The sequence below is a fragment of the Bombyx mandarina genome, chromosome 21 (assembly GCF_030267445.1).
Source record: "Bombyx mandarina strain Sakado chromosome 21, ASM3026744v2".
Lineage (NCBI taxonomy): Eukaryota > Metazoa > Arthropoda > Insecta > Lepidoptera > Bombycidae > Bombyx > Bombyx mandarina.
Genome location: NC_143227.1, coordinates 2,432,640 through 2,459,928, shown reverse-complemented (window position 1 = coordinate 2,459,928; position 27,289 = coordinate 2,432,640). Strand labels below are relative to the sequence as shown.

Below are 27,289 nucleotides of genomic sequence, written 5' to 3'. Positions count from 1 at the left end.
AAGCAATATGTTGAAACTATTGTGGTAGAAAATAACATTAACACTTTTTTCCAACTACCCCTCTTGAAGAGTTTAACTGTTTTGTTTGTAATTTGATAATATGATTTTTTTTCTTCTTAATAATGACTGTGTATATTTCCTTTATATTTTGTATTAATTTCGCAAATTTATTATAACAAAGCTTAATATTATATAAATCTTTGTTTCATTTTATATATTATACATCGTGCTCAGAAATTACACCCACAATATTATAAAGAGGCTTTTAGAGGATTTTAGATCCTCCAGTAGTAAAATGAATTTATCCAAAAAATTCAGCATCGCTTGTGAAACTAAAGAATAGCACCATAAGATCTTATATGATCAGAGTCTATCGGTCTTGTAAGAGAAACAGCAACCCATTCACTTCGACGAAAAATTAAGCTACGTCGAATCTCAAATCCGAAAGAATAATATCTGAAAGCTTGTCCACGCTCGGGACAAATAATAAGTCGGTTTGAGGAACTAATGTGATATACTTTTAGTCCGACAATAATAATTAAATAAATTGTTTGAAAAAAAGGCGCCTATGTCGTGATTAAGTTAAAAATTCACAGATAATATAAAAAATAAGGATATGCGTTCCGTTTCACGCTGTGATGATCTTGAACGAAGCTATTCACATCATATATCTAACTGGGTGACTTAAAAGCCATATGTTCCATGGGGAATGCTCTGAGGAATTATTCGAGATGATCCCCTCATCTTCTTTTTACCATCACACCTCCCGCCACCGGAGCAGAGTTCATCCATATTCTCTAGAACCACTGCGTTCATCGACATTGCCTTTCCAAAGATCTTTTCCGCCACGTACCATCCCGCTTTGGAATGAAGGAGAGAATGAAGATGAATGAAGAGGAAACAAAAAGCCCGCCGAATAGATACCAACACCTCTCCTATATCTGCCACCGACTAATAACGCGTTCCGATTTGAAGGGTGGGGCTGCTATTTAACTCCAAGTGGGTCGTGAGTTTGTCATTTTATTCGCTGACTTTGTGACGCAGCGCCCCTGACAGCTAGCTCTACCAGGGGTCATGGTTTCATTTCCCACTTGAGGCGAAAATTTGTGAGCAAGCTTATTAATTACTTACCTGAGTATCCAATATATATGTTTATATTGAAAAGTATATTAGTAGTGTATATATAGATCTCTGGCCCCTTTAGTACAAGGAATTATAATTTAAACTAGATGACTGTCTGCGATGCGTCGCCGATTATTACTATTATTACATTATTACATATAGAGATCTTTAAGTAATAAATTGCTTGAATGTTCGAGGTCAACAGCCTGTTTTACATTTATTGACATCGTTATTGACAGAGGCACGAGCAACAGCTGTCTTTAAGCCGCAGACTAATTTTCCTGCCGTGATTAAAAAGAATGAGGCGAAGAGGATAATTTGAAAAGACTTTTAGCGCTACTCAAAAAAACAGAAACAGGTTTATAATACACACTTCCTTTAGTCCGTAACACCAAGATATCGAGCCAACACGTGTACGTAGTGTTCGTTAATAAAAACAAATACGAGAAATAAACAAATAATAATATTATAATTTAAGCAATTGCCTATCAATTATGAGGAATAATAATTACTTGTTCGCGTTTATTTTGATGTCGTTTACCGGTAAGTGTTTTATTCTTAACCGACTTCGAATAAGGAAAAAGTTTATGATTCAACTCTTTTTTTTATGTGATTTCGATTATTCTCTTTTTTATTTGATAGCTGGTTGTTCTCGTGTGGTCGCATTTAAATTGTATAAAGATCTTATCTTTAGTTTTTAAGGCATAACTTTAAATTTTAAATAAGGCATAAACATTGATGATATATTCATTTTGTTTTATAGGAATCTGTTTTCTTTTTTACTGTAATTTCGTACGGTATGTATACTGTATGAATTCGTGACTGCCGAAGTTAATGCGTATTTTCCAATCTACTTAAACATTGCCGGGGCTAAATCAAACCCTGATCTGCTACCGTTAACATTAGTTCTTTACCTACGAATTTCCCGTTCAGTTTAGATAAAATTAGTAATTTTTTTACATTGCATACATTCATTTAATTATTATTTTTCCGGATCTGGTTGCATAACAGTGAACACATATCGAGATTCTTATGTGATTTCTTCGAGAGATTTATTCTAAAAATAATTACAAAACAGTGCAAATAAGTGACATACGAGAACAAATAAGTGTTTATTTCACGGGAACATTAACAAGAAGTTCAAATATATAGAAGTAGTAGCGCGAAATCAGTTTCTCCGTCGTCAAATTTGATCGAAGTGTGCACAACTAAGTGAGGAAAATCATCAACAAGGAAATTAGATCAGCCATATTCATAAACTAAGAAGAATAACCGAATGACAGCGAAATATTCAATAGTGTGGCAAGCATCAAAATTATAAATTCTATCATTTGCTGTTACCATTTTCACAAATCCAAATTACCCTGGAAATTCGATAAAAATATGGAGATATTGTGGTTAAAATTAGAAAAGAAGCTAAATCAACAAACTCTAATAATAACTAATACACACAGTCACAATAAATGTTACGGAGGTATTAAATGAAAAATTAGAATCGCTTACTAAAGAGAATAACAACCTCAAATTAAAAGGTTCTGAATTAGAACAAAAGCTATTTGGATAAAGATAAACGAAAGAATGATTTAGTCTTTTTCGGTGTCAAAGAAAATGGAAACAGAGCAATAGATCTTGTAGAATACATAATGAAGATTATCGTAGAAGCAGGCACCCCTCTGGACTGTCAAGAAGTAAGTAATATTTATAGAATCGGTGCGTCATCCACTAAAAGCCGCCCGATAATGGAGACCTTTACGACTACACGGAAAAATAATCTTATACTCAAAAACAAACCTAACCTTCCACAAGGCATCTACGTAAAAGAAGACTATTCAAAAAGCGTCCTTGAAACGAGGAAACAATCACAACCGAAAGTAGAAGAAGAGCGAAAGAAGGGAAACATCGCATATTTGAAGCACGACAAATTGGTAGTAAAGAAACCATACGAGACCGGCCGAGACAAAAAAGAAAAGAGATCAGTCTGGTTCACCAAATTGGTCATCACAAAAGAAGTCGAACACAAACAAAGTGTCAGGAAGAAACCCGACTAATACCGGTTCAAAAGAAATAATCAAACCTAATATTTTTAATTATATAGCACGAGGAAGGTCATCTTCTTTATCGGAGATCCCAAAAAACCAGGAACTAACATAGGCACCTGGAACAAAACAAAAAGAAAAATAAGCTCCTTATATAAATCAACATTGAAGATAAACCCCCCAAGCCGGCTAGTCACCGTGGGGGAAGATGACTACTACCCTCCAAATAATCTGCCCAACTCAACACAAAAACTATTCAAGAAACCCCGCCATCGGATTAGCACCATACACATTGTTACGTATAATAAATACACTTTCACTACGATCAGAAGAAAAATTGACAGAACTTGTGTTCGCATTAGATAATATAAACTGGTCTATCGTTGGCTTACGTGAAGTGAGACGTTTAGGAGAAAAAATAGAAGACTTCGATGAATTTACTTTTTATCGCAACGGTTACACACCGGGCCAATACGGCGTAGGTTTCTTAGTGAAAAAAGAATTAAAAAAAGGTATAGATGAATTCATAGGCATATCAGAGCGAATCATTCTATTAAATTTAAAGTTACCACCTTTAGACGAAATGTGGTCCATAGTGCAAATCTACTACCCGACAGAACAAGAGACCAGCACAGAAATCGACTCTTTCTATTTGCAGCTAACAAAAACAATAAAAACTTATTCATGCAGCAACCTCATAGGGATGGGAGACTTTAATGCGCAAACAGGATACAGAGTACACGGTGAAGATATAGTGCTGGGGCCATACAGTACAGGAAAGAGGACACGAAACGGTGAGAAATTGATTCACTTAGCATACGACAATAATCTGAAAATATTGAACAGCTATTATAAAAATCGACCAAGGAACAGGTGGACGTGGATATCTCCAGACGGTCGTTACAAAAATGAGATAGATTATATTCTCTCGAACCGAAGTACGGCTTTTCAAGACTGTCGAATTATAAATAACTAGCGACCCGCCCTCGCTTCGCTTCGGAAACATTAAAACACACATGAAAGCAAAAAAAAAAAATAAAAAAAAAAATAAAAAAAGTAGCCTATGTTCATCAGGGACAATGTCGGCTTCTAATGGAAAAAGAATTTTTCAAATCGGTCCAGTAGTTTCGGAGCCTATTCGAAACAAACAAACAAACAAATCTTTCCTCTTTATAATATTAGTATAGATTTAAACTTTAACAGCAACTATAGACCTGTCATGCCAAGCTAAAACTAAACACCTCTAAGAAAAGACCTTTTAAAGCAAATCTAACAAACAAAACCACAAACTTGAATGTCAGTAGATTTAAAGAAAAGCTAATAAACTTCATAGAAAACACAAAAGACTTACACATACAAGACACATACAACAAACTACAAGAAACTGATAATCGCCTTATCGTTGCCGCCGCTGACTACTCCCCGAATCCTGATCATGCAGGAGCCAGTCACCGTCGACGCCCTAGACACGTCCTTACGGATCCATCAGATCCAATAACCTTTGCATTAGATGCCTTCAGCTCTAATACTAGGGGCAGGCTTAGGGACTCCGGTAACCGTACTCGTCGAACTCGACAAAGAGGTCGACGTGCAACCTAACCCATGCATCAGCCCGCTGAGTTTCTCGCCGGATCTTCTCAGCGGGTCGCGATTCCGATCCGGTAGTAGATTCATTCGCGAAACAATTGCTCTTGAGTTGTTAGGTCTCCTTCGGAGGCGCTCGGGCAGTTGTTAGCAAATCCCACCCCTCTTGGCTGAGCCTTTGCTCGCCCACCTGTCCTGGTGAAACTGGAAAGGCCTTCGGGCCACCAGTAAACTTTCAATCATAAAAAAAAAAAAAAAAAAAAAAAAAAAAAAAAAAAAAAAAAAAAAAACAAAAAAAAAAAAACTACAAGAAACTATAAATGAAAAGGCCCCAGAAAAAGCTTCGGATACTAGAAAGAATTAAATATCATGGCTATCAGATAAAACAAAGCAGCTAAGCTACTAGAAGATCGAGCTAACCTTTTCTCAACATCTAATAAAATAAAGGTCTAGGAAAGAAAATAGCAGTAATTAGCAAACAAATAAACATCAATATGAGGAAATAAAGACAAAAATTTAGGTTAGAAAAACTGGAAAAATGTATCCAGAAAACAGGCGGAGCAAGGAAAGCATTAAAAGAACTATCAGGAAAACGAAATTGGATACCCAATATGAAAGACTGAAACGATAGATATACGACCAGAAGACCAGGACGGTCGGACGGATTCCTTTGTTTGTTTTAAGTTTATTTTATACAAAAGTTTAGGTCTTTTATTTATCGATTGAAGCACTACGGAGTCTGCCGGGTAGTTAAAAATAAAATCTTCATATTGGAAGCGTTCAAATTAATAACGAGTCGAACGTTTGTAGTATTCACTCCATACTCGTCATTAATGTTGTGAGCCGTTTATGCGGCATTGCTACCGCGACGGACCTCGTGTTCCATGATGATATTGATAAGAAATATGCCAATGTAGGAAACAAAACACAAAATTCAACCGAATTTAGAAATAATCTATATGAGTCGTCTATTATCAAAGGTGGCAATCTGTGCATTTGGACAAAAAAAATTTATTGATATGTCAATACAGATTTATTTGAATATAATCGTCTCCTTCAAAGAATACGGTTCAAAACCTGCATTAAATAAAGGTTAATAGTTAACCTGTTATTTATCTAAGATGTCGTTCCGAAGAGTTTTGTGACTGCCAATGGAATACAAAGTCAATAATTCGTTTTTCTGATTTACCAATCATTGTCCAAAAGTCAGATTGCCGCCTTTGATAATAGTCGACTAATATATTAATACGTGAAGCAAAAACTTTGTATCCTATTTTAGGAAAATTTCGCAGACGGAGGAGTATGAAATTTCCCACACTTATAAAGAATATAGAGTAGGAGGTGCAGAATGTTTTTTTTTTTTTAATAATGCATTAGTAATACATTAAGTCAATAAAAAAAAAATTACACACACTACCATGTATTTGACACACACGCGCACGCATACTATTTGTTTATTGTCAAACTTTACTTATTGCTTATAGTCTATGGACAAATTGAGAATAGATTAATATTGTTTGTCTTTATTAATATTTGTCTAAACTGTACTCTTGGCGAAATCTGTCATTAATTCATTATAGAAGTATAATAGTCTTTGACAATAGAATTATAATAGTGTACAAACTTATAATTTCAATTAATTATAGTCGAATTTCGCCTACCGAGGGACCACTAGTTGCTTTAAATTACCGGTTCAAATGACCAGTAGTGTAAAATGAAAATGGTCTATCTTCAAACGAAGCTTATGGAGAGTATTTAACGGTAGGCAGCGGCTTGACTCTGCCCTTGGCATCGCTGAGGTCCATGAGCGACGATAACCACTCACCATCAGGTGGGCCGTGTGCTCGTCTGCCTACAAGAGCAATAAAAAAAATGGTTGCATAGGGAATCTACCTGTACTACTTTTCATGTTTTTAATCTATCTATCTATCTTCTATATATATAAAAATGAATTGCTGTTTGTTAGTCACGCTAAAACTCGAGAACGGCTGGACCGATTTGGCTGATTTTGGTCTTGAATTACTTGTGGAAGTCCAGAGAAGGTTCAAAAGGTAGATAAATATGAAAATGCTCGGAATTAAATAAAAACAAACAATTTTGTTTTTCCTTTGATGTGTCCCGCGTCACACGGATTCCTTTTCTTTGTTTTAAGGTTATTTTATACAAAAGTTTAGGTCTTTTATTTATCGATTGAGGCACTGCGAAGCGTGCCGGGTCAGTTAGTATCTAATATAATTGAGATTGCGATCTCAGATCTCATGACGGGTGGCAAGACACACATTGGGTTATCTGGCCATGAACTCCGGTCGTCGCTATATACCAGATGTCCTCGCGCGCGTCTGTTCATAAAGACAAAATAAATAAAACGCATATTGTTTTTATTTATTCTACATATCGATTCTGGTTTGTAAATCGCCAATTATGATACGGAGGTCATCGAGCGATCAGAAATACATATGTAATTATACATTCATTTGTCCTATCCTTAATTATCTATATATATATAAATGAATTGCCGTTCGTTAGTCTCGCTAAAACTCGAGAACGGCTCGACCGATTTGGTTAATTTTGGTCTTGAATTATTTGTGGAAGTCCAGAGAAGGTTTAAAAAGTAGATAAATATGAAAATGCTCGGAATTAAATAAAAAATAACAATTTTGTTTTTCCTTTAATGTGTCCCCCGACGGACGGATTCCTGTTGTTTGTTGTAAGTTTTATTTTGTACAAAAGTTTAGGTATTTTATTTATCGATTGAGGCGCTACGAGCCTGCCGGGTCAGCTCGTTATCAATAAAAAATATTTAAAAGGGGTATTTGGTTATGCTATAAATCCTAGAAATCTTAGCAATCTGGATTTGTTTTTTTATTATTTTATTTTATTTAATAGAGATTTGTTAAATATTAGGTACTTTAAGTTCATTTTTAAAGATAAGTACACGTAAAAATGCTGTAGAGTTATTTGTATGTTTTCTCTTGTAAAGTTTGACTTCTTAAATCAGAACGTTCAAATTTCCAGTGTGCACAACTATTGAACAATCTGGAAACCTTTTAACTTTGAAGAAGCGGACGAGAAGAAAAATTGTAAGTTGATTCCTTTGACTTGATGTTAACGCTATTGACCCAAAACTCAAAAAAAAGTTTACCATTGACTACTTGTGGCTACGCTACCAGCTGAAGTCGTCGTGGCCTAACGGATAAGACGTCCGGTGCAATCGTGTTGAGCGATGCACCGGTGTTCGAATCTCAGGCGGGTACCAATTTTTCTAATGAAATACGTACTCAACAAATGTTCACGATTGACTTCCACGGTGAAGGAATAACATCGTGTAATAAAAATGAAACCCGCAAAATTATAATTTGCGTAATTACTGGTGGTAGGACCTCTTGTGAGTCCGCGCGGGTGGGTACCACCATCCTGCCTATTTCTGCCGTGAAGCAGTAATACGTTTCGGTTTGAAGGGTGGGGCAGCCGTTGTAACTATACTTGAGACCTTAGAACTTATTCTTAACAGTGGGTGGCGCATTTACGTTGTGGATGTCTATGGGCTCCAGTAACCACTTAACACCAGGTGGGCTGTGAGCTCGTCCACCCATCTGAGCAATAAAAAAAAACCCTCAGATCCTTTCAATGGTATCGCATGCAAAGCTACCAGCAAATACGACAATATGTAGAGTGTAGACAGTAACTGACTGCTGACCCTAACAATACGGCTATTCACGCGTAACTATGACCACAGAGCATGACTTGGGTCGTATTCTTCATTTGGCCAGTAAAAAATCTTTACAATTTTTTTTTTATTGCCCTTGTAGGCAGACGACCATACGGCCCACCTGATGGTGAGTGGTTACCGTCGCCCATGGACTTCAGCAATGCCAGGGGCAGAGCCAAGCCGCTGCCTACCGCTTAATACTCTCCATAAGCCTCGTTTGAAGAAGGACATGTCATAGCGCGCGGGAAACACCGTGGAGGGGAGCTATGGAATGTCCATAGCCGGATGGTACGTGGCAAAAAAGATCTCTGGAAGCGCACTGTGGATGACCGCAGTGGCTCCAGGTAATATGGATGAACTCTACTCCGGTGGCGGGCGGTGCGGTGGTAAAAACGAGAAATTTCTGAACTAACCTCCAAGATTTTTACATATTAACAAATGAAGCGAACAAAATAGCACTCTACCTACTACTTACGTACATTGAAATTTAAAAAAAAACAGATTGATGTATTAAGATCGTGACGTCGAAGATTGATTTTCGTTAAGCCGTCCAAATAAGTCTGACGTTTTCCTTTTACCAAACTTGTTTCATTACATTATTATTATTATTATTGGTCGTAACTTAAATGTGCACGCGTATTTCTTTTATGAAGAAGTGCCAAATATCCGCGATTTTTGTTCAAAACGGCACGTGACTTTTTTATTTGTCATAAAATTACATTAAATTTAGAAGATACACTCTCATTTCGACCTCCGGTCTCCTCCTGCTGCTTCTGACAGACAAGAGACCATGGTCCATTAGTTGGTATCGAGAAAGCCGCCTCTGACCTAGAGACATAGCATCAAAATTTCAATTTGTTTCTAAAGCAACTGTTCCACCACGAACCAGACGCATAACTGGTGCTCGACAGAAATGACGACGATGATGGTTTTTTTTTATTGCTTAGATGGGTGGGCGAGCTCACAGCCTATCTGGTTAAGTGGTTACTGGAGCCCATCTACAATGTAAATGCGCCACCCACCTTGAGATATAAGTTCTAAGGTCTCAGTGTAGTTACAACGGCGGCCCTACCCTTTAAACCGAAACGCCTCCTTCACGGCAGAAATAGGCAAGGTGGTGGTACCTACCCGTGCGGACTCACAAGAGGTCCTACCACCAGTTCTATTTCACAATGTTATTCCTTCATCACGAAATTTACTTAGATTAAATGTACATGTAAATAATTGAGTGGATGAATTCTCCTGCCATTAACTCACCACAATCACCACCATTGCAGGCTTACAAAACATGAACTCAATTTTTACGTTTCATTGATTGAGTACCCACGTATAACTTACCAAATATTGTTTTAACTTTTCTTTTATGAAAGCGTATAGGTTATTATTTCTAAAAGAACTTTTATTGACCCTATACGTAATAATAATATTTATGACAAAGTATAGCAAAACTCCACTCACAGGTTAAACTTTATTAAGGTTTCATGGTTGATTAATAAAGGTTTTTTTTGTTGTTTTATTGCTTAGATGGATGGACGAGCTCACAGCCCACCTTATGTTAAATGGTTACCGGAGCCCATAGACATCTAAAACGTAAATGCCGCCACCCACCTTGAGACATGGGTTCTAAGGTCGCAGTATAGTCACAACGGCTGCCCCACCCTTCAAACAGAAATGCATCACTGCTTTACTGTTATGTTTATTTCAGGCAGAAGACGATTGGATCTGGAGTACTACCAAAAGTCCGACTGCAGATAGAGTGAGTATTATTTGTCGTTGCATATTCTGGTGACGCTCTCGCGCCCGATCATCCACAAGGTGGACAGACTTGGTTAAGTTATCTACGAAGTGTTCCCTTACTGAGTGTACACTTACCGCCACAAATAGAGAGAGATGGAGAAGTCTCTCAAAAACCGCAACCAAACATTAAGGCATGCGTAGCCACGACCACTCCGACAGGAGTGTACGACTGAGAAGAAGAAGAATTCTGGTGACTTTGTGAAGTCACGAAGAAAGAAAGATACATGGTATTCTTTAGAGGAGAGGAGGCCTTCACCTTCATTTGAGGAGGGTTCATGTAAACAAACTTTTATATTTACACACTATAAACTTTTTAAAAGCATTATCTTCATTTAAAATTTTTTAAACGAAGGAGAGGGAGGGAGGAGGGATGAGAGGAGGAAGGAGAAAGGGGTAAATAAGTGTTAACAGCATCACTATTTTTTTTTTCTTCTTTTCTTTTTTTTCTTTTTTTCTTTATAATTTCTTCTTCATACTTGAAATGCGTATGTAACCTATTATTTGCATGAAAGAAAATATTAGTATATTATTATTATTATTATATTCTGGTGACTACTTTTTATGAGATAAATTCAGTGAGACCACACGTGTACCTAACCTACCTACATTGTCTACCATGTTATAACGAGAGCTCAATTATATTGAATCCTTTATTCACCGAAATGCCATTAGCTAGTCTGCTTATACTGACTGCGAATTTAATAAACAATGCTATGTTGAGCGCTAATAAACATTGAATGTTTATTAAGTTCAGTTCATTTTTTTAATATAGAGAACACATAAAATGTTTTTCTGTGTTTTTATAATACTAGTGGTCCCCTGGTAGTCGAAATTCGACTATAATTAATTGAAATTATGTATAGGTTTGAACATTATTATGATTCTATTGTCAAAGACTTATTATATTATTATGTACTTCTATAATCACAAATTCCGCCAAAACTACACTATAGACAAATAATATTAAAGGCAAACAATATTAATCTATTCTCAATTTAACCACAGACTATCTATATATGTACGTAAGTCTTGCCATAAATGCTGAGACAAAGGAAAAAAAAAAACTATTGTAAATAGCATTTATTACTTTTATAGTGTGTTAGTTTAATACATAAATATAAAACAATTTAAAGTATAAAAAGCTTATTCGAAGTGGTCTCCATTTGGCTGCAATACAGTCCTTTAACGGTTGAAGCCAGCTATCAATAGAAGCACGCACTCTTTCCATTAGAAATTTTTTCACTGCCAATCGTACGGATTGTTTTAGGGACTCCAAATTATCACGGCGCTTAGAGCAAGCCGTACTCTCGAAAACTGACCATAAATCATAATCCAGCGGATTAAGATCGAGACTAGACGACAGCCAGTCTTCAGCTCTGATGAAGTCCGAAACGTTCGTTTTCAACCAAGACTGCGTAGAGCGAGCTTTATGACCTGGCGCCGAGTCTTGCTGGAAGGACCATTCTTGATTATTGAACATGGTGTTGTTAAGGGGCTTCACTACCTTCTAAAGAATGGTATCTTGATACACTTGTGCCGATGTTTTGATACCTTTTTCACAAAAGTATGGCCCAGTCACTCCTTCATAGCTAATACCCCACCAAACCATCACTGAAGTCGGATTTTGCCCACTTTCCCCCTGTCAAAAAAAAAATTATAGCCTATGTCACTCGGGAATAGTGTAGCTTTCAAACAGTGAAAGATTTTTTTAAATCGGTTCAGTACTTTCGGAGCCTATTCAATACAAACAAACAAACAAATATTTCCTCTTTATAATATTAGTATAGACTAGCGGCCCGCTCCGGCTCCGCTCAGGTCCTTAACAAAAATTTCAACGGTATTTGACGTTGTTTTATTTTTTTCAATAAAATAACATTTATTGCGGCTTAACTATTATAGACATATTCAGTCGCGACACTTTTTGTAAATAATAATGTGTTCTACAAAGTCCTAGTACACTATTTTATTCTGTCATCAATATTTTCACAGGGCACGTGATGTAAAGAATATTTTAGCCAGTTTTTTACACCTTGTGTTACATCATTGGAGTATTAGTAAAGATCCCTATTTTTTTTCAAAAAAGATTACAGCCTATGTCACTCGAAAATAGTGTAGCTTCCAAGCAGTGAAATAATTTTTCAAATCGGTTCAATAGTTTCAGAGCCTATTCAATACAAACCAATAAACAAATATTTCCTCTTTATAATATAAGTATACTTAGTCTGGCCATAAATACTGTTAAAATTAAAAATAAACAAAATATTACATTTGAATTTGGAATCTGTCATTTTTATATGATTGCTCATTGAGTTTTCTCATTTTGGCGCCAATACATTGTACAATATTTTGCGATGTTAAGGTACCACCGAGGTACCACCGCCCCGCCTATTTCTGCCCTAAAGCAGTAATGCGTTTCGGTTTGAAAGGTGGGGCAGCCGTTGTAACTATACTTGAGACTTTAGAACTTATACCTCAAGGTGTGTGGCGCATTTACGTTGTAGATGTCTATGGGCTCCAGTATCCACTTAACACTGGGTGGACTGTGAGCTCGTCCACATATCTAAGCAATAAAAAAAGAGGTAACAAAAAACTTTCTCAAAACATTAGTGTAGATTACTTATAAATTGATTCAATATACAACATATAAACTTTAAAAAATTAAAGCAGTATGTACTGAGTAGCATGTGTGTGCATTTAAGTTTTATTGTTTTTTTAAATTGCAATTTAGGCTTAGTGTGCATAGCTCGTACATAAATTATGCTTGTCATAAGATTACTGTTACTGATGGTAGGACCTCTTGTGAGTCCGCGCGGCTGGGTACCACCACCCCGCCTATTTCTGCCGTGAAGCAGTAATGCGTTTCGGTTTGAAGGGTGGGGCAGCCGTCGTTACTATACTTGAGACCTTAGAACTTGTATCTAAAGGTGGGTGGCGCATTTACGTTGTGGATGTCTATGGGCTCCAGTAACCACTTAACACCAGGTGGGCTGTGAGCTCGTCCACCCATCTAAGCAATAAAATTAAAAATAAAAGATATAACAACAAAACTAAATTTCCGTTATAATTTTAATACTTCAATTACTCTAATAAATTAAAATAAATACATTTTCTGAATGCTGGCATCGTAGTTATTTACAATAAAAAAAGCTAATTGTTTAAAAAATGCTCCTTAACGTTTTCCTTTACAGATAATTCCAAATTCAGAAGGTACAAATGCAGCACAAGCTGTATTTCCGGTTCGTTCTACTCCAAGCGCGTCCACGATGGTCTCCAGCCAGCCTTTAATAATGGCAGAGGGCACAGCGTCACCAAATGTTACGCTTACACCGCAAGACTTGATTTATAAGAAATGTATTTCAGAATTGGAAACTTTGGTAATGCCAGATTACCGACAGAATAACCGACCGTACAGTGACGTCCGTGAGTATGATTACTCAACAAGAGACTTTTGAAGTAAGCTTGATTAGCTTAGTCACATTAAACAAACATAGATCACGGGAGAAATTGTGATTAAACTAACTTCACAGAGTTGTCGACTGGTTGGCGAATTTATTAATACGCTTTTATTAGCTTCAGACGTATGTATGTTAGTATGTAACGGAATCTTTGAACATGATTTTGACCCCCTTTAAAACGTCACATTAACTCGAAATTTGGTACACTTATTAAGGACCGATGACAGTCAAATATAAAAAATAATTGAGAAAATTGAGATTAAACTAAAAAATGAAAAATAAATAATTGTTTAATAAAACTAACAAAATACGCTTTTATAGAAAATTCAACTAAAAAATAGAATATAAATTTTAATAAATTTGAATTAAACATAAACCGTGGGGTGCATGGTACAAGTAGTTATAAATATTTTATGAACAGATATGAGTAGAAGAATTATTTTGATAATATCCTGAAAAGCACCCCACACGCCTTTTTACAATATTTTTTTTTTCTCTCACTATTTTAAATTCAAATTTATTAAAATTTGTTTTCTATTTTTAATTGGATTTACTATAAAAGCGTATTTTGTTCGTTTTTTAAAACTATTATTTATTATAGTTCAGTCTCCGATGCTTTTCGAATAAGTATTTTGGTGTGGAGATTTTGAAATTTAAAATACTCAGGAATTGTGAAAATATGCAAAACAAATTTATTTTTACATTACTTTAAAAGAATGTTGAGTATGTAAAATATTATTTAATTTTATGCGTCTACTGATCCGTTAGAAAATAAATATTGCCCTTAAACCTCCACGTGTCTAATTGTTAAAAAATATTGCTTCACAGCTCTACCAGATCTTAGAACTGAGACAGTTAGCTTCAGTCTTGTTGATATTTAATTGGCGACATTTATTTTTTCATTACAGGATGCAGAGAAAATTATTGGTTTGCTGAGGCAACAAACACTCAGCAATATCTGGTGAGAGAATGCGAATTCAAAGCTTACAACATCCGCTACTACGTCGGTGGTAGGGACACATATCTAGGAGAATTCCCGCATATGGTGAGCTAATTGCTATTAGCATATATTGTGACGGCATCATTTTCAATGAAAATTTAAACTGACCATATATACCCGAAATACCTGCGAAACACAATTTGATAAAATTCACAGAAAGGAGAACGAAACCTCATGGCTTATAATTTTTTTTTTTTTTTTTTCTTTATATTTATCTGCAATCCGCTCTATAGCCATAATCAGATGTGTTCCAAGAAGTTCGAGTTGTGGATGACATTACATTAAATGTCATCAATTACAGCAGTAGATTTAGTATCTTTGGTCTAAGTCTAAAATTTGCCATCTTTTTAAACGTTTCACATCTCCAGTTGTGTCTAGCAGGCACCTTGCCAATTCATTTGAGTGCTCATTTAGTCTTTCCTTACATCTCTTGCTGTTCTTGTTGACTTCCTCTCGAACAGTCGGCATTTCTAAGTATTCGTGAATCTCACTATTTCTTACAAACCAATGCGCGTTTGAGATAGTTCTAAGAGCAATGTTCTGGAATCTCTGTAAGATCTCGATATTCGAGTTGCTAGCGGAACCCCACAGTTCTATTCTATAAGTCCAGACAGGTTTTATAATCGCTTTGTAGACCAGGAGTTTGTTACTTAGTGACAGTGGAGACTGGCGTCCCAGTAACCAATTCAAAGAGAGAAATTGCAAGTTCGCTTCTCGTTTTTTTGCTTTTATATGGTTCGCCCAGATTAATCTTCTGTCTAGGTGTAATCCCAAGTATTTCACAGAGTCGGCATTTGGTAAAGCTTTACCTTCCATGTAAACAGGGCCACAGACACCTTTCCGAAGGGTGAATGTTACCTGCGTTGACTTAGTTACACTAGGTTTTAATCGCCATCTCTGCAGCCAAGCATCCACTTTGTCAAGCTGTACTTGTAGTTGTAATGATGCATTATGTGGATCTATGTCACTTGCCAGACAAGCTGTATCGTCAGCGTAAGTCGCAGTTACAACATCTTGGGATTGAGGCAGGTCTGCAGTATAGATAGAAAACAGGACCGGACCAAGCACTGATCCCTGGGGTACGGAGGCGTTAATATTATACAGCTTCGAACAGTCCTCTCCAAATTTGACTTGGAATTTTCTGTGTTTTAAGTAGGATCTCAGGAGCATGAAAAAAGAATTCGGTAGGAGGGTTTTCAATTTATATAGTAATCCCTTATGCCAGACTTTATCGAAAGCTTGCTTGATGTCAATAAATGCCGCAGAACAGTATTCCTTCTTTTCTAAAGATTGTCGAATTTTAGGAACTACTCTGTGTACTTGTTCGACAGTAGAATGCTTCGCCCGAAATCCAAACTGATGATCCGGTATAATCTTTTCCTGGTCAAGAAGCGGCTTCAGTCTTTTTAGAAATACCGTTTCAAACACCTTAGACAACACAGGTAGAAGACTTATGGGCCTATATGAACTTGGATCTGACGCTGGTTTTCCAGGCTTTATAACCATGCAGACTTGTGCTATTTGCCAGAGTTTTGGGTAATAATGTACTCTGACGATAGCATTGAATAACATTGTTAAAAATATTATTACTTTTTTGGGCAATTTTTTAAGTACCTCACCAGTTATTAAATCAAAACCAGGAGCTTTTTTATTTGTAAGAGACTGTATACATTGCGTAAGTTCCCTGGGGGTGACGGATTTGAGTGGCAGGGATAGCTGCTGGTCACTATTAATCATGACATCAACTTCTTTTTCATAGTCCTCCATTGGTGATAGGTTAGGGGTAAATATTTCATATAAGTAATTTGCAAATAGCTCAGCTTTTTCAGTTGTACTCTTGGCCCAAGGGTCGGTTGGCGATTTCCTCATTGGTGGAATATGGCTTTTAGGTTTTTTGAAGTTTTTGGTGATTTTCCATAAAGAATAATTGTCCTTCTTGTATGCTGAGAGCCCTGATATTTTATGATAAAATGCTGAGTTGACAGATTCATTGATTAGTTCTTTTAGTTCTCTTGAGATTTTATTAAATTCTTTTTTGTCTGTATCGGATCTTGTCATGTGGAGTTGCCTTCTTAGCTTTCTCTTTACTTGAAGTTTGTAGCGTATTTCCATAGGTATATTATTACTAACAGTATGATCGCTTAATTTTGGAGTGCAATGCCACGCAGCCACTTGAATGAGGTTTTGGATATAAAATGTTGCCTCATCTATATCTTCTTCTGTTTTAAGTTTAACACTAAGTTTAATTTCTTCCTCTAGATAATCGCTGAATGAGTTCCAGTCTGTTTTATAATTATATAGTACTTCTTTTTGTTCTTTTTGTATAGGTGAGATGCTAAATGTTGCTATGACAGGAGTGTGATCCGACACAGAATCAAGTGATGACTCAACTTCAAAATATACATATGAAAGACCCTTTATTATAAAAAAGTCCACCAGATCTGGAAGTCTATTTGTATCTGTTGGCCAGTAGGTAGGTTCACCTGTTCCAAGGATTGTTAGCTTGCAATAATCAGCACTTTTTTTCACTTCACGTCCCTTAGTAGTTGTCAACCGTGATCCCCAGAATGTATTCTTGCAGTTCCAATCACCTCCGCTTATAAATTTATTGCCCAAAGTGTTGAAGAATTTATTAAACATATCTTGCTTAGGATTGTGTTTTGGTGGACAGTAGATAGCACTGATGTTAATAGGCCCAAACTTTTCGTTTATAGTTATAGTAGTAGCTTGAAGCCATTCCTCTCGAAAAGCACTGTGTACATTATGCCTTATGTTATTTTTAATAAGAACGGCGGTTCCTCCATGTGAAGTTCCATCAGGATGATTTGTGTTATATACACTATAGTTATCTATCAAAATTGTTCTATTGTCATTAAGATGAGTTTCTGATATTAGCGCAATGTCTATTTTATTAAGCTTGAGCAAAATTTCTAGCTCCTGCTTATTTGGCGCCAATCCATTGATATTCCAGGTAGCGATGCGCAACGAGAACATTATGGAGCTTTACTCACGAGTGTAATGATAAGGTTCATCATTGTGTTTAGCTGTGTTATAAGTTGGTCAATTCTTTCAGATTGTTTTGTTATGACCTTTTCTAACATAAGTATTTGCTCTCGAGTGTCATTGTCGCTATCTATTTTTTTTAATTGTGTTCTCTGTGACATATTGTCATCGTTGTATTTTGTCATAGGTTTTTGTGTTCTTGGCTGATGTCTATTTATGTATGTATCTGATCTCTGTGTTTCTGTACTGTTATCTAAAGGCCATGATATCTGATGATCCTGCGTATCTTTTTTATATTTGATTGGATCATAAGTATGATTCCTGAGAGATGAATTTTCAAGACCTTTTTTAACAACCTCACTGTATTGTTTTAAACTTTCTTGAACAGTAGCATGCTGTTTGGTGGTTTTTACTTTTCTTTCTTTTTCAGTTTCTATTTGGGTATCGTTATATACTGTTGGATCTTTTGTAGCAAGAGAATTGATTTTGTATTTCGTGTTAGGTTTATTAGCCATTTTCTTCCTTGTAAGAATTTCTTTGTATACCATACATCCTTTGTAACTAGCAGGATGACTTCCTGAGCAGAGAGTGCACACAGCTGGGGTATTTTTGTCTATAGTGCACAATGTTGTCTTATGTGGACCAGCACATTTTACGCATCTATATGGGCGCATACAATAATTTTTGCTGTGCCCATATTGTTGACATCTTGTACACTGTACTATAGTTGTATTTCGTTTCGGGTCTTCTATTTTTACTTTTTGGTGGTAAATGAATTTTATATCTTTGACACGTTTATTATTTTCATGGGATGCTACATTGACAAAAAATGTATTTAATGGTTCTTTGGTGCCAGGTTTTCGTGCAGTGACGATCTCTCCTTGTACTTTGTTACCTGTCTTCTCTATTGCATCAATGATGGCATCTTTAGGTGTGCTAAAGTGTAGATGTTTGATTACTATCCGCATACATTTTTGATCCTTTCGTGTGAATGTATGGCCTATTAGCCCTCTAGCTCTGATATGCTCTATAAGGATTTTATACTTGTCAATTGTGGCAGAGGATATGATGAGTTGGTCTTTAGATGATACTTTAAAGGTGTAGTCATTCTTTTCCAACACTTGTTCTATTAATTCTGTTAATTTGGCAAGGTCTTCAATACCATATAGTATAAGGGGTGGCGGTTTGGGGGTCTTCTTTTGTAGAGCCGAGTCATCAGCTTCAATATCTAATATTGAGTAACGATTACTTGTTTCTATTTCTGGACTTTGTCTACTTGTAGATTCAGTAATGTCTCTGTTTTGGCTGATCAGTTGGTTTCTTGTATGTAACCTTTTGGCTTCATTAGATTTAGAAAGCGAATTTTCCTCAGGAGAACGGTTCCTTTTTTGGTTTGGCATTCGTTGCCATGGGATATTTGGATTATGTAAATCAGTCACATTGTTTTCCTGCTCGTTGACTTTTTCTTGTTGTTTGTCATTGTGTTTTTTAATTAGTTCTCTGGCATCACCCAGTGACGCGGATCGTTGGCGATTAAAAAGACCCGGGTGAAATAACTGTTGGGTCAAAGTTTTTGTTGGTTTTTCCACAGACAGCACTACTTTGCCCCCCCCAGAATACGCGGGGCAGCCTGAGCTAAGCTCAGGGACGGATTCTCCGGCATCGCCGTTACCCTCTTGGGGTAATTTCTCTTTAAGTCTTGCTTCCATGTAGTTTAGTTTTTTTTTTAAGGGTTAACTCCCCGAGCCAGCTTATTCGGTTATAGCGCCGAAGCCTCGCTTTCGGACTTCATATTTAGCTACTATGTTCCCGAGGTAAATGAAATGTGCGGAACTCGTACGGGAACATAGCATTTCCGGAGGGGACGACCCACAAAGATGTAGGTATGTGGGCCCATCATCAATGAAATGTGATGGCGAGGATGTATATGAAGCACTTGTCGGTGCGCGCCTAATAGCCTGGTTCCACACATCCAGGCGTACGCAAGCAGATTAGCATTTTTTAGGTATGGGTTCACTGGCAGAACCCATCCCACTAATACTTATCACCGACTCCCCCCCATGGCTTATAATAAAATCAATTTTAAAAACGATTACTGAAATAAACCAGATTTATGTGTTTACTTTATAGTCTATAGACGACGGCCAGTCTTCAGCTCTGATGAAGTCCGAAATGTTCGTTTCCAACCAAGACTGCGTAGAGTGAGCTTTATGACCTTACGCCGAGTCTTGCTGGAAGGACCATTCTTGATTATTGAACATGGTGTTGTTAAGGGGCTTCACTACCTTCTCAAGAATGGTATCTTGATACACTTGTGCCGATGTTTTGATACCTTTTTCACAAAAGTATGGCATCATGTTATTTGCAATAGATTTTTTTTTCCTTTGTCTCAGTATTTATTGCAAGACTAGGTGAAGTATAGATTGAAAATATTATAATTTATTGTCTATAGTAAACTATTGATCTTTATTGGGCTAGATAAATATAACTAGGTCATTGTGTAATCAGGCTGCTCTTGGATGGAAGACCTGGCTGAATACATGGGCATTCAAGTGCGGCAGTACGCTGATCAGTCACAAGTTCGTGCTAACCGCAGCGCATTGTTCACGAGCCTCAGAAACTGACACAGAACTTGCTGATCCGGTTCCGCAGATTGTTAGAGTTGGGATCAAAAACCTAGGACCTACGGTAAGAATAGAAGAACTCTCTGATCGATATCTCATATTTTAAAATTACTTATGGATACTGCATTAAAGTTAAGGTCTACATTAACATTTAGACTATTACTAGCTGTACCCGTCCGCTTCGCTGGGCATTTAAAATTAACATTATTATTTCTCACCCCCACAAAGATTCTCATCATTAACGCTCCGAAACTGGTGTAGGGAGTCCAACACTCATATAAATATTAGCCTATCCATTAAGTACATGTATTTTCTACATGGATACCAAGTTTCAAGTCAATCGGATGCATGGTTCAGTAGTTATAATGGAACATTCGTAAAAACCACTAGTCTTATATATCAGTATAGATTCTGAAGATATGTATGGATATGTGATCCTTCCAACAAAACCATATTATAAATTTATATTGCAATAATAGCCCTACCTCTTTTTGTACCCCTCCTTCTTAACTCTTCAGTGAATATATTATATCGAGTGGTAAAAGGCTGTTTGCCTTAAACGACATTTTGGATAATACACAACATCTATTTTTGTTCAACAGTTCAATGTTTTTAATTGAACTTCAATTAGATTTTCTCCATTGAAATAGCGAAAGAAGTTTTTTTAATACGCTTTTATTAGCTTCAGACGTATCTTAGTATGTAACGGAATCTTTGAACATGATTTTGACTCCCTTCAAAACGTCGGATTAACTCGAAATTTGGTATACTCATTAAGGACCGATGACAATTCAAAAAAAAAATATGAAAAAACTCTACTCATATCTCTTCATAAAATATTTATAACTTCTGATACCATGCACCCCACACTTTTTTTACAATAAAATCATTTTTTCTTACACTATTTTTAATATAAATTTATTAAAATTTATTTTCTATTTTTTAGTTGGATTTTCTATAAAAGCGTATTTTGTTAGTTTTTTTAAACTATTATTTATTGTTATGATATTTTTTCCAAATTTTTATTATATTATTATATAAATGACTTTCCTGTAAAGTTGCAATCGATATGTCGACATGACCAGTCGATATGTTAAGTTTAATAATGGTAGTTGAAAGCACAAGCTAGTAATACAACCATCTTGCCTCGAAGCAGTCATGCATTCCGAGACAACGAATATACAAAAAGCATATAATGTACAATGTTTGAAACATATACCTATCTTATCTGCGGCATCTACAGCTAATGGATTAATTTTTTTTTTATTGCTTAGATGGTTGGACGAGCTCACAGCCCACCTGGTGTTAAGTGGTTACTGGAGCCCATAGACATCTACAACGTAAATGCACCACCCATCTTGAGATATAAGTTCTAAGGTCTCAGAATAGTTACAGCGGCTACCCCACCCTTCAAACCGAAACGCATTACTGCTTCACGGCAGAAATAGGCAGGGCGGTGGTACCTACCCGTGTGGACTCACAAGAGGTTCTACCACAAGTTAAATTGTTGTACATAATATTTTGTCACACCATTGACGGTGATGGGTTTAAATGCGCATTCGGGCATCATGCGAGCATGGCGGCAATGCGGCCGATGTAGAAATGATATTTATTCTGCAGAAAAGAGCTATACGTGCTATTTATAACAATCCCTGAGGGCAAAATTTAAAGAAATTAAAGTTCTTAGTATGGCATCCCAGTACATTTTTGAAAATTTGATGTATGTTCGTAAACACAAGCTTGATGTGCCGATGACTAGGTTACATAAGATACGAAATTCATTCGGGTATTTGTATGTGCGCCTGTACAACAAAATCCCACAAGATGTTCAGAACCTACAAACATGGGTTTAAGAAAACTATTAAAGAACGTCTGTGCAATAAAGCTTACTATAAAGTCAATGATTATCTAGTAGATTGCACAAAGTGGGAATGAGTTGCTCGCTCCTGACATTTCAATATTGCAATAAATGTTACGTTATAATAAATCTTATAAAAATGAATATGTATTTTTAAAAAAACTGATTTTTTTTAAAAAAAAGACATGCCCGCTGAGTTTCTTGCCAGTTCTTCTCAGGACGGAGGCTAGTTTTTGTGAATTGGTGGTAGTTCTTTTTGACGTTCAACAAGTGTGTACTTCCATTTATGTTGCATAAAAATTTTTTTTTGATTTGATTTGAAATCTTTATGGATAAACCGATATACAAAAAAACTTCTACGAGTTTTGGTATTATTAATTTTAAGTATTTTTTTGTATTGTAGAAACACTTTAATCTTAATTTTTTTATAATTTACTTACATATAAGTAAAAATTACAATACAGTATAAAAATTGCTATCTATACTAATATTATAAAGAGGAAAGATTTGTTTGTTTGTTTGTTTCGAATAGGCTCCGAAACTACTGGACCGATTGAAAAATTATTTTTCCATTAGAAGCCGACATTGTCCCTGATGAACATAGGCTACTTTTTTTTTTTTTTTTTGTTTCATGTGTGTTTTAATGTTTCTGAAGCTAAGCGAGGGCGAGTCGCTAGTTTTATATAAAGCTACTTATAAATAGAAAATCTGCGTTAGCTCACCGCCAGTTGGCAGCGTTCCCAGAAGGCTGGCAGCATTTCCACGCTGGATAGCAATGCTAATTCTTTGTGCAAAATACGTACCGGCTTTCTGGTCTCCCGAGGCATCAAATAGTTTTTTTTAAGGTCCTTAAAAAAGCTTTTAGCAGATGGGCCCCAGGGGCCCAAAGTTTCTACCCCAAACGGAACAAAAATAATTCTAAATTAATAAATAAATAAAATTAATAATTCTTAATTTTCTCTAAATTGGTAACGAAATTTTATCATTTGAAACAAACATTTCACATTTCACATTAAATTAATTTGGAGACAAATTTCATGAAATTTTTCTTTTAAAAATATTTTTTTTTATGTCGACTTTGCTCATGGAGAAAAGTCCTTAAAGCGTGGACAGCAGCCTCACAGCCGCCTCGCGAACCAAAACCTAATTGCACTGGTTGGAAGTATTGTTTTAATTTTTCCATGTTTTTCTTGCAACAGATTTTGGCTGCCAGACGGCGATATACCTTGCCCACGGCAATTGGTCTTACTCCCCCATCTTTCTTATTTAGAGCACATAACTTTGTACCATAGAGAATGTCAATGATTTTATCATTGGCTTTGCCCGAAAGCATAAAATTAATTAAATCTTTTAAGCCTTTTAAAAGCGACTGGCCGACGGCGCCACAGCTGCCACTAGTTAGATCTTTAAGGTGCTGTGGAGTTAGGCTATCAAGCCCGCCAGCAGAACCACTCTGAAAAGATGCAAGAGCATTAGCAACATCCTCTATGGTCGCCTCTATGACGGATCTGGGTGTTTACTTTCGAGAGCTTGAAAAGTATCGGATGTATCAGGTGCTATTACATCAGTTGAAAACAAAAGTTTTGCAGCACCCCTTATATCACCATAACCGAGTCTAGTTTCAACTTTTCTAAAAAATGTGGTCTCAGAATGGGATTTTTTGGTTGACAAAATGAATGAATAACTATTGAAATCATTGCTAGAGATATATGCACACAATTATCTTTGATTGTTTGTGTTATAGTCATTTTAATATTTTTGTTAGGCCTAATGTGTAAAATTCTGTATGGAAAAAGAAGGAGACGCTCCCAGGCCGAAACAGAATTCTGTACTATAACGTTTTTGATCAAATTTGATAACGATTGTGATGCTGCAATCCTTGCACCACGGGGAATTCGTTTAAGAACTGGAACGTTCTTTTTTAGCTCTGAATTTTTTCCCCAAAAAGGTTCATCTGGTTGTGACGGAGAAGTTATAGGGTGTGAAGGAGGAACTGTGGTGTGATTTGAGGAAGGGTTACAGGAATGAGATGTTAAGTGATCATTTGTTGGGTGTTTTCGACTGATATGAATTTTGAGACCACGATTTCCTTTAAAAAGCCTCACTTAAGTTAATTTAAGTTAATTTATACAAATTTTAAACTAAACTATCAACATTCCCATATGACGATATATTTGCGATGGTTACAGTTTGTAGGCCTCACCAGCTTCGTGTACCCTAATGAGCAAGGTCGCAAAAACACTTCTTTCATGGAAAATCCTGTTGCGGTAAGTTGGCATAAAGCTTAATCTAACTTAGAATATTGTGTTCCAATCCGCACGATCAATACGTGTAAGATTGATATTAAAGCTATAATTCAGTAAACAAAGACTTTTGTATACTCACTCTCTCTTTTATTGATTATAACAATTGAAAGAGATAAAATAATGGAACTGAACATTACGATATTAACTCGTAAACAAGAATTTGCGATACTGCGTTCACTTGTATGACCTTCGATTTTTCGGTCATCCACAATATTTAGCTAATGTCTCATTTTTTTCAGATTTTCGCCTTGGAGCAAGGAATTGATTTCGAAATCAAGCAAATAATAGTGCATCCTAATTACAAATCTCCTGAAAAATATTTTGATATTGCCCTAGTAGAATTAAAAAAAGAAGTAACGTACACTCCTACTTTATATCCAGCCTGTCTCTGGACTGAACCTAATCTTGATAAACTAGGAAAGAGTTTTGTGGGTACCGGTTGGGGTGTGGTACGAGAAGGTGTGTATTTTATTTCAATTCTAATAAAATCAACCACGCAGCTTCTTTGCCTGGTTGGTGTTAAATAGTTAACAGACTGGAGGTACTTCCATCTTTTATTGTAATAATAGTAATAATAAGTAGACAAGATGATTTCCTTGATCGTAATGGCTACCATCGTTCGTGAGAATCAACAAAACCTGGAGTATAGCCAAGGAACGGTCTACCTAAAGCGTGTGTGTAGTTAAACTTAGTTTCAAGGCTATTAATGTGCAGTCGCTCTACTTAGCAAGGAGAAAGGCTTTTGAGAAAGTGGCAACATGAAGATAATGGAGTCTTAATGAAAAAACCTTTTTAATTGTTAACAGCCATTTAGAAATGACTTGATAAATAAATTAGTTGAAAATTTGATTTACTTGCCTGATGATTGATTGAATACTTTTTTCCCGAATCAAAATAATTATCATATTATTCAATATTTTAGACGACAATAAAATATCCCCCGAACTCCAAGCTGCAGATTTGGATCTCATAGATTCGAAAGTTTGTGATGAATTGTTGTCCAAACATCATAGTAGAAACTGGTGCGGATTGTGGGAAAATCAATTTTGTGCAGGAAAACTGGAAGGAGGAGTAGACTCTTGTCAGGTATATGTCAATTGTAGTTGCTGATAATCTTCAAGTACCACATAAAAATTATACTGCTCTTCTTAAGACTAGCAAATGCACACTAAAACATTCCTATGGATTACTGAAAATTAAATAACAAAGTAGTGTTTTGAAAACTCTTAGCGTAAACACACAAGAAAAAATGCTCAACAAGCTATTAATTACGAATGACCCTCTGCTGTATCACGGAATCTGAGTTCAGTTTCCAGTAAGACTCAGTATTTTTGTTGCGGACATTAATTTAATATTGTATAAGCTGGAACTTGTAATATTAAGAGTCCTGAACAGACCAAAGCGGTACATCACCCTTGGACAACGACTTATGCTTTATAAGTCATGATCCTGTAACCTCTTATTAACCAATACGCAATACCTGCCCTCAGGACAAATATCATCCATATAATTGCCCTCATCCACAATTCTAATCCAGACATTTTTTTTACTTTACGGCTTAGAAATTGAATTCCATTCGTGATGTTCTATGAGCAACGTGCACTGCCTACTGCCAGTTTAACCTTGCAATTTATACCTAGGGCAGATAGGCCTCTCACAAAGACTGGCTTTGTCTAGCTGTGACCGTCTATGGGCAGACAGATGTTCTGCTTAATAGGAAATTTGAGACGAGTCACCTGTGATAAAATGTCTTTGGCTATTTCCTTGGTATTGCTGACGTCCAGGAGCAACGGTGAGTGGTCAGCATCAGTTGGTCCGTTGAGACAAGAGACAGCTTTAACTTAAGTTCATTGAATGTGGAACAATTAGTTTTTTATTATGATTGATGCCCACACTATGTATGTAAATATTTACAGACAAACGTTTTATTATATCTAAGATAAAAATTTCATTGAAATCATTTATTTAGAAAATGAATTGTTTATTTTTCTTCTTGTTTGTTATTTTCGGACGCAATGTTTTTATTTTCCTGTTTTTTTTTATTATTATTTGTTATTATTGTAACCTATTTTAATTTCGAATCAAATATAATATTTTAAAGTATTAATATATCTTTTCCAGGGTGATTCAGGGGGTCCACTGCAGAAAATGCTCCAAAACTCTCCTAAACCATACCATATGTACTATGTTGTTGGAGTAACATCGTTCGGAGTTGGATGCGGGCGTAAAGACCTACCTGGTGTCTTCACGAGGGTGTCTAGTTTCATCAAGTGGATTGAAGATACAGTTTGGCCCCCAAACACGAGACAATATGTTCCGCAATACATTAAACCAGTTTAATCAGAACAATAAATTTGAACTATTCGATTGATTCTCCCCTACTTTTATGTTAATAAAAATGAACAATTAAGAAAATTATTATTCGATTCCATTAACGAATTTGTTAAGGCGCATTATCGATTAACTTGCCCAGTAAAAATAAAATGTGAACGAATGCTTGTTATATTATGTTATATTATATCTATATACTACGAGTATACATCTAGTGTGTTGACGTATTATACTAAAGGAATGGTATATATATAATGTATTATTTTACATCAAAATACAGTTTAGCCTAGTTTTTTTCTATTGAGTTGCTCTCTAAAGAGAAACAACATGTAAAGCTATTGCTTCACCACTTTTTTTATGTTTTTTTTAAATTCAATATTCCAAAATGCTTTTATATTTATAATGTTTCAATATTCCAAATTCCATTTATGTCATCTTTATAACATATTAAACTCTTTTTAAGA

General features: G+C 35.9%; 1 protein-coding gene across 2 annotated transcripts; it reads left to right on the top strand.

Annotated features, from left to right (window-relative positions):
- Nucleotides 1-1,409: 1,409 nt before the first annotated feature.
- Nucleotides 1,410-26,909, top strand: LOC114244269 (testisin). 2 transcript variants are annotated; one of them, XM_028176030.2, is made up of 10 exons: nt 1,410-1,665; nt 7,758-7,822; nt 10,157-10,207; nt 13,437-13,668; nt 14,612-14,748; nt 20,215-20,394; nt 24,378-24,455; nt 24,734-24,953; nt 25,417-25,580; nt 26,616-26,909. In XM_028176030.2, the coding sequence occupies exons 1-10, from the start codon at nt 1,617-1,619 to the stop codon at nt 26,832-26,834; spliced, it is 1,395 nt and encodes a 464-aa protein (XP_028031831.2). In that variant the 5' UTR covers nt 1,410-1,616; the 3' UTR covers nt 26,835-26,909. The 2 variants fall into 2 exon arrangements, with proteins under 2 accessions (XP_028031831.2, XP_089592289.1); XM_089736163.1 differs by lacking the exon at nt 1,410-1,665 and adding an exon at nt 3,823-3,952.
- The last annotated feature ends 380 nt before the right edge of the window (nt 26,910-27,289 follow it).